This window comes from Panicum virgatum, chromosome 5K, assembly GCF_016808335.1.
Source record: "Panicum virgatum strain AP13 chromosome 5K, P.virgatum_v5, whole genome shotgun sequence".
NCBI classification, from domain to species: domain Eukaryota; kingdom Viridiplantae; phylum Streptophyta; class Magnoliopsida; order Poales; family Poaceae; genus Panicum; species Panicum virgatum.
In genome coordinates, this window is record NC_053140.1 from 17,367,166 (window position 1) to 17,375,802 (window position 8,637).

Genomic DNA, 8,637 nt, shown 5'->3' on the forward strand with positions numbered 1-8,637 from the left:
GTGCCTATTCCGATTCCTATCAGTCCAAAATACCAGTTTCTTTGGTAGTTAGTTCTGGAAACTAACTACTTCTGAGGAAGCAACGTGAACAACTTATGTAAGAAAACTCCTCCTTTCATAACTACTTTTCGGTAGAAATACGGACTTCTTCCTATCAAACTGCTTTTGCTCTGCAATAATAGGCTAGACTTGATTTAGGTCAATACCTCCAATGTACTATTGCCTTCAGATAAAATTTAGAATACCTTTTGACAAGGTTCCCATTGCCATGAGACTAGTACTTAAGCCTAGTTTCCGCAAACTGCTGAAATACATCAACCCAATAGGTGATCTCGATTACCATTTTACTATATTTCTGATTGCTATTTTGGGAATACAACTCTTGCCAGATTAGAATAAACGATCTGTAAGGCCTTTAATTGTGGTATTGTTTCTTTACTTGGGTTTAGTCTTGACGCCCTACCGTCGCCCTAAGCAAAAGTAAGGATTCCGAATCGAGTACTTATGAAAGTCTTGGAAGTCCCTTATAAATAGATGATTCAGTATCTGACCTAAGGGAGGAAATTCCTATTAATAGCAACCATTCCTCTGGGATGCCTCTGTCCAGAACGATAGTGGAGGCCTCTCTCCATCCCTCATCAGAGCTGGCACTCGATCTCGTTAACGGGAGAGTGGAGGAAAAGGAGGGAGAGAAAGCCAACCATTTCTGGATGCAGTCTGTCCTGCAATCTCAAGCATTCAGCTGCCAGCTTTGCAATATCTTCAAGAACCTTTATCTTCTTTTTTCCATCCACAATTTCATCATCAAACATTTGTCTCACCACTTTCTCTCTTTTGAGGGAGTTGGTGAAATTTTGAATAAGGTTAGTATTCCCATCTACCACTTTCTTTCTGGTGATCATCTCCACTAAAACAACTCCAAAGCTATATACATCACTCTTAGGAGTTAGAAGTCCTGTCTGATTGAACAAAGGATCCAGGTAACCTATGGAACCAGCAATATTTCTGGTTTGCTGGACCTCATTAGTAGAAAGAAACCTTGCTATTCCAAAATCTGATAGCTTCGGCACAAGATTTTCATCTAGTAGTACATTAGCAGGTTTGATGTCCCCATGAAGAACAGGACTAGACATTGAATGCATGCATGACAGTACTTCAGCTAACTCAATGGTGATGTCCAAACGCTTATCCAAAGGGAGTGGAACATTGCCATTAGCATTGCTGCAGTGAAGGATGTTGTTAAGATTTCCATTGCAAATAAACTCCATAACAATAGTCAGAGTATTTTCCTCGGTGCAGCAACCCAAAAGCCTCACCACATTCTTGTGGTTTATTTGAGAGTGCACTATCACCTCTTTGGCAAAGTCTTCTTTCCTCGTTCCATCTTTGTATTTTTTTACTGCCACTAGACATTGAACATCTAATGCCCCTTTGTAAACCTCACCAAATGCCCCCTTTCCCAGCAACGTGCTATATCCGTTGATAATGTGTTCTCTCTCTTTTTCTGTGAAAGATCTCAAATTATAGTTGTTAACTCTTTGAAGCACCACATGACCATTGTTTTTAAGAAAATCTCTAAGAGAATTCCCTTGATAATCCATAGACATACAATACGGCCGATGGGAAGCAACGAGTGGTTCTTGCCTGCATAAAAATGACAAAATACTGTTACTGTGATTATTTCAATTTTACTTCCATCATGCGTGTATGTGTCTAGAACTGGAAGTTTCTGAACATCTTGTCTAGAACTATTGCTTTGCTGAACAAGGGGATTGAAGTGAAAATATTGCTTTTCTAAACAAATCTTCTAATTTGGTGCTAACTCGTAATTAATGTGTTGACCCAGACAGTTGTCCTAGCAAGCTAAAATCAACTGATTCTAAATGATCAACAGGCGACTAAAATTTGAGATCTGAGGGGGTTTTTTATGCACTTTCCAGAAATAGGTCCATCCAGAACTGGTTCATATATCCAATTCAACCAATACAATTTGTAGTTCAAGCAGATTCTACGAAACAGGATCGTTAACTTTATATAATCCTTATTATTCTTCCCGCAAAAAAAATCCTTATTACTCAGTGATTGGAGAATTTGTCAAGCCCAGGCGTAAGTCTACTGAAAGTGCATCGCACAGGCAAACACAATTGCATTTTCCGCTTCTACTGAACCAGGAGGATAATCCTCCATCGCCTCCTCGTCCGAGGTGCCGCTGGCTTAATTAGCAGCTATCAGAGGTTCTGCTCTCGAGTCGACCTAGCTGAGACCTGATAAGTCCTCGTAGCTGGAGGCGGGGCAAAAGGGGCGGAGGTGGAGTGGAGTTCGGAAGGCAGCGGCCGCCGGCAGGCCGTGAGCCCGCGACTAAGTGTGCGGGAAATCGAAACTCGTATACAACCATTTTATTAGCGCAAAGTGCAAATCCCGATGCTCTAAAAACAAGGAAATTTTCCAAAGAAACTCCATTAATCTGGAACAAATCAACGATCCACAATAACAAATGCATACATGAGGTTGCGTTTCTGAACGAATTCCATCCACGGCAATTTGGCAAGGCACCAAGAAATGGGAAAGAAATATCCGTTGCCAGAAGAAATCAGCTACAGCGGTCGGTTTCATGTCGATCTCCATTACAAAGTACAATGAAATACTGAGGTGAGGTAGTTGTTTACCTGCCAGTATTCTTCAGTTTCAGCCAGGCTCCATGCTCAGAACAGAGGAACTTTGGCCAGCCGCGTCGCCACCCAGCTCGGAGTCGAAGTCAAGCCGGGGAAGTCCGGACTAGGCGCACCATGCGTTGTTCATCTATCCATCGGCGCGACCATTCAACACGTAGTCTTCAGTGCTCTTTCGAGGAAGGAAGCCAAGCACCAATTGGATATATCCGTGTTGAAACAGTTAGGCGCTCTAGCACCGAGGCAAGTCTAGGTGGGGCTTTCATGGCACTATAACCTAGACTGCCACGTCATCTTTTCTATAAGATAAAATTGTCATGAAACTGTCGCTTTCATTGCACAATTTTATAGACATAATACAGTATTTAATATGTGGAATGTGTTGTGGTCAAATGTACCAGAACTCTATAACATTTTTTTGCAATTGTTTGTAAACTATATATTAGTCTAGTAGAACATGGTAAATAAACATTATTCTATCAAAACAAATATTTGGATTAACTTCAATATCCATACGATCTTAAATGGGCACATATATAAAAAAGATTACATATAGTAAATTTCAATTTGTAGATATATTTCAACGGCGCCTATGCTTGTTCCAAATGTGCTCCACCCAGTCTTTCTTAAGTTGTATATGAGCCAAACGATCTCGAATTTCATCTTTTTGTAGCACCCTTTCAAATGGAATATACTCTTCGGGGAGAATTCTAGTCACTGTACTAGGAGCCTCATTTAGATCAAGATTCTCTTCAATGTCCTCTTCTTCTTCTTTTTTTCATCTTCAACAATCATATTGTGAAGGATGATACAAGCTAGCACCACTTTCTCAAGTTGACCACGGTCGTATAGGCGAGCTGGTTTTTTCAAGATGCTCCATCGTCGACGCAATACTCCAAATGCGCGTTCAATATCCTTTCTCTTCCCTTCCTGTTCCTGTGCATATAGTTTGTCCTTGTCGGAGATGGGCATGGATATTGACTTCACAAAAACAGCCCATTCCGAGTATATCCCATCCGCAAGATAGTAACCTTTGTTATATTGGTTCCCATTGACCATGTATGGGACTCTTGGAGCTTGCCCCTTTTTTAGTTCTTCAATAAATAGATGAGACTGGTTTAGAATATTGATATCATTGTTAGAACCTGCAACTCCAAAGAATGCATGCCAGATCCAAAGATCATGTGAAGCCACGACCTCAAGAATTATCATCGGGACTTTCTGATCACCCCGAGTAAATTGGCCCTTCCTTGTAGTTGGACATCTCTCCTAATGCCAATGCATACAGTCAATACTGCCGAACATACATTTTGGTTCATCTTTTAGAATTTTCCACCAGTGGATCAATGTGAAAGGTTTTCATACTTTTTCTCATACCTTTTTTGTGCTTCATCCATCTGTTGGTCATCGGAGTATCCACTCTTATTCATTTTACAAACTGAAATCCAATGCCATTGAATTCATTTATCATTTTGCTTAGGCGTGTCCAATAGATCTTCAGGCTGTTGGTATCCCTATAATGATCTCGTTGGTTGTTCTGGTTAAACTCCTTAGTGATTTGACCCCAAAATGAATCACTTTTCTTGTCATTTCCATGAATAGGGTCTTTAGAAGTATTCAGCCAAGCACTTGCCTGCACAATTGAAGTGTATGAAAAGATCATCAATACTTAAGATAGGTTATCATATGAATATGATTTATATATGTATCGTCATTACCAGTCTGACTTCCTCGTCATGTGATCAATATCTTTTCTTTATTGGCCTACTTGCTTCAAGACCATCATCTTCATCAAGGTCAGTGCTGTCCCTTTCATTGGCATATGGTGCAGGTGCTGGTGATGGTGGCCGGAAGTTGTTTGCAGCTCCAACAAAATGGGAATTTTCACCAAACGGTTGCAAAGGTGGAAAATATGGTTGCTGTAACATATTCAAATAACCACCCCTACAATGCCAATCAAAAAATGAATACTTGCAACCCTTCAGATGAAGCAAGAAAAAAAAATGAATACTTGCACTGATCTGTCTCTAATCTACAAGTACCAAGCAAGAAAAAATGAATACTTGCACCCCTTCAGATCAAGCAAGAAAAAATGAATACTTGCACTGATTTGTCTCTAATCTGCAAGTGCTGATTGGCTAGACTGGATGTTTGGAAATAGGAACTACAAAAAAAAAACTCTCAGAACTTCTCAATTTTTTCAGCAGTAGCCTCTTCCCCCCATTCCTCATGAAATGAGAAGGTTAATGCAAGGTCCAATCAATAATCCATCTCCCACTTCCCTCCCCAGATATTTAACATGTTCCACAAAGCAAGACAGGGTTATTACATCCTCAAATAGTCTGCAAGTATTCAGCGTCAAAAGAAACTACGACCTTCCATTGCTTGTTAAGTTTTTTCAATTTTGATATCTGCTGGACAAGTGGTGCTTGCAGTTTGTAAGATTTATTTGAAAGATTGTTCCAGACATTAAAGCAACTTTTTACTACAGGAACAATATGGATATAGGGGGAAATTAAACTAGTTTAAGACTGAAAAACATTAGTCTGATAAAGTCACTTCCACCAGTTATTCCTAAAACAAACATGTGCCTAATTATTTTCAAATCACCAATGACGAATCCAAAAGGATTCCCTCAACCATCAACATAAACTCCGAGCAGATCAGTATTACATTTGAGCTGGCGGATTTGGCGCGAGCTGGGAAGGATTTGGCGCGCGAGGTGGGAGCGGGAGCGCGTGAAGAGGGAGCGCGGCTGCCTAGCGCACAGGATCCACCATGAAACGCTCCGTGCTCTCAGTGCGCGTTTCCTCAACTTGGAAACGCCGCCCGACTCGTTTCGTGGGGATCAAACGGTTCCCCTCATGTTAATTTCTTTACCATGTCAACATTTTTGCTGAGGTGTCCACCAAATTAATATCATAAAATTCTTATAAAATATTTATTGAGACTGGTCTAAAGTATGACAACGTTGAAACTGATTGCCATGTCAGTACGCAATTAATGCACCCAGGCGACAATTATTTTTATGTTTTTATTGATTGTTTTCAGAGAGAAGATTACTTCGGAATTTCACAGTGCGCGCACAATAAAGGGGCGTTTGCTCTTCATGTCCCTGATGAGAACCAAAATGTAGTAAAATCTCTGAGCTGCATCTATTGCATGTGCATGTGCAATTGATTTGCTTAGGTCTCATTTGATTTTTTTTAAATTGTTGTCATATTAAATATTTAGATGTCAATTTCAATATTCAGATGCCAACTTAATATAAAATCAATTGCATACGTTGTAATTAGAACTCTAAACGAATCTATTAAGTATAATTAATGTATGATTAGCGGATGATCACTGTAGCAATTAGTGGTCAAATTATAAACTAATTAGACTTAATAGATTCATCTCGTGATTTAGTCATGACTTATGAAATTAATTTTATAATAAGTCTATATTTAATACTCCTAATTAGTGTGTAAACATGCGATGTGATGGGACTTATAACTTAAACTGAAAAAACCAAACGAGACCTTAGTGATAGTTCGTCCAATCCATGAAGCATTGGGACGGATTGTTTTCTCAGTCTCATGGTTGGATCTCTCTGACTAGTGTTTTTCTCTTTCACTACTAAAAAATGATTCGTAGAAATGCCACCATTTTTTTCAGAGACGAACTAAACTTTCACTCATTGCTACAAATAGAGCGGGGTTATTATAGCATCGGACCCGCCTCTAGATCCGCCCCTAAAAATGAGCGCCATTTTTAGAAGTGGTTAATGGCGTCACCCGCTCCTCAAAAGAGCATTTTATAGGGCAGGGTGATGTCATGAACCACTCCTAAAAATGGTGGCATTTGTAGGGGTGGGTCATGGATTTTTAGGGACGGATGATGGCATGGTCCGCCACTACAAATGGTTCCACGCAAAAAAATCATAAATTTTTCATATTATCTCAGATGAAGTCAAACTTTATATCAAAATTGTAGAAATTGACGAGATCTAAAACTTTGTAGTTGATAAAATTTTTTCATTTAAGGTCAGTTAATGGTTCAAAAAATTATTATAAGTTCTCTAATAGCAATAACTATATAGTATCTCATATAACTCAAGTCATACTTTGAGGTTTCTAAAATATTAATCTTTATATACACTAAAATATACTTGGCATATTTTTTTGGTTTCTATAGTTCACAATAACCACGGTGCAGAAGTTTCATATTTTTTTATTTGTTTTGCTGTATGTGAACAATTAAATGAATTTTTAGATAAACTAGAAAAATATTTTTAGGGACGGGTGATGGCGTCCCCGCCCCTACAAATCAATTTTTGAGTTAATATAAAAGAATAGCATATCTCATAGAGTCGCAAGTAATTGTGTAGTGTTGTGGTAAAGAAGGTACACGCGAGATTTGAGGTAGGCGGTTCGAATCCCAGGTAATGCAAGTGTGTATATTTCGTCAAAAAAAATTGTAGCTTGACACTACAAGGCTAGTGGGTGGTGGCTGCTTGGCTAGGTTTTTTTTTACTTTTTTATTTTGCTGTTTTAATTTTTTTTTATCTTTTTTATTTTCTGGACATGGATTTGAAGCGGCGGGTCATGGCATGACTTGCCCCTAGAAACCAATTTTTAGGAGCGGATTACTCGCCCTAAAAATGGTATTTTTAACTGCGAGAACTAGAGGCGGGTACCACACCAGCCCCTAAAAATCTTTTTTGCAGTAGTGTTTACTCTCTCCGTCCCAAGATATAAGGCATGGTCAACCTTAGCACGGTCTTCAATAATAATATTTAACTCTTAATATCTTCTGTAATACAATGTTTGTAGCAACAAAATTATAGTTATATGAAACTACTTTTAAATATGAATATAATGATATAATTATTATAAAACAAAACTTTTATTATACAAGATTAATTGTAGGTCATAGTTTTTAAAGTTTGAATGTTAAATTATGTGTGCGCCTAGCGGTGGTAATGGCCATGTTCCTAATGGTCTCTTCACAATCCAAGTTGGCTTTTATATATTTTTAGCTCAAAATTGTATAACATTAGAGTCCAGTCTTTTTAGAGTCCAGCTCTTAAATAATCTACATCAAATTTTAAAAGACCCTTTACCACCCTTATGTGCGGCTTGTATATCCTAGGACGGAGGGAGTATTTCAAACATGGTACTAATACATACATACATAGGTACGTACGTACATACATATGCTCACACACATAAACCACAATATACTCATACGGAGACTAGCTTATATGTTGTTGTAGCCTTGTAGGTGTGAAGACCTAACTGGCCATTAGCACCCTCTCAGTGTATAAAAGAAAACATGATATAGCACGCTATTAGCCTCCTTTCTATTATGTACATATTTAGTAGAAGATATTTGCTTTCGTGGCATTATTGTAGTGCAGATAGTGGATATAAAACAAATCTCAAACCATTGACGGCTGCAGCTGCTTTATGTTGAGCAACTTGGCTCATTAGAATTTACCAGTCATCAACCCGTGCGAACACGTGCTTCCGCAGCACAGGCTAGTAGTTTTGACAGGTATAGGTATTATAAATTCATTAAAAAAATTAAGACCTATAGCTAATAATAATCAAAATTGCTAATAAGCCATCAAAGATATACTTTTAAATTCTTTTTTGATGTACCTCAAATTAACATAATAAGGCAGTCTAGCGAGATCGATGGTGCTAACAAGAGTGGGTTGATGGTGCATGGGCGCAATTTAATTTGAGTGGAAGCATTTTTTTATATTATGCTGGATAAAGTTGCATTTTTTATATCTTGCGGAATAAAGTTTGCCCATCAACCCGTGCTTTTGTAAGACAAATGAATAAATATATATGCAAATTATTTATTTGATATTTAGGAAGTGCAGTGACAGTAGAAGAATATAGCATCGTTTATAGTATAATAAATAAAGATTATATTTTGCAAATAGATACATAAAAAGATGTTTGACATAAAA

At 38.2% G+C, this 8,637-nt stretch overlaps 1 protein-coding gene across 1 annotated transcript; it reads right to left on the bottom strand.

The window, feature by feature from the left end:
- Nucleotides 1-570: 570 nt before the first annotated feature.
- On the bottom strand, nt 571-1,636 carry LOC120706719 (wall-associated receptor kinase 3-like). The gene has a single exon (XM_039991428.1). The coding sequence runs from the start codon at nt 1,605-1,607 to the stop codon at nt 639-641; it is 969 nt and encodes a 322-aa protein (XP_039847362.1). The 5' UTR covers nt 1,608-1,636; the 3' UTR covers nt 571-638.
- Between the last annotated feature and the right edge of the window lie 7,001 nt (nt 1,637-8,637).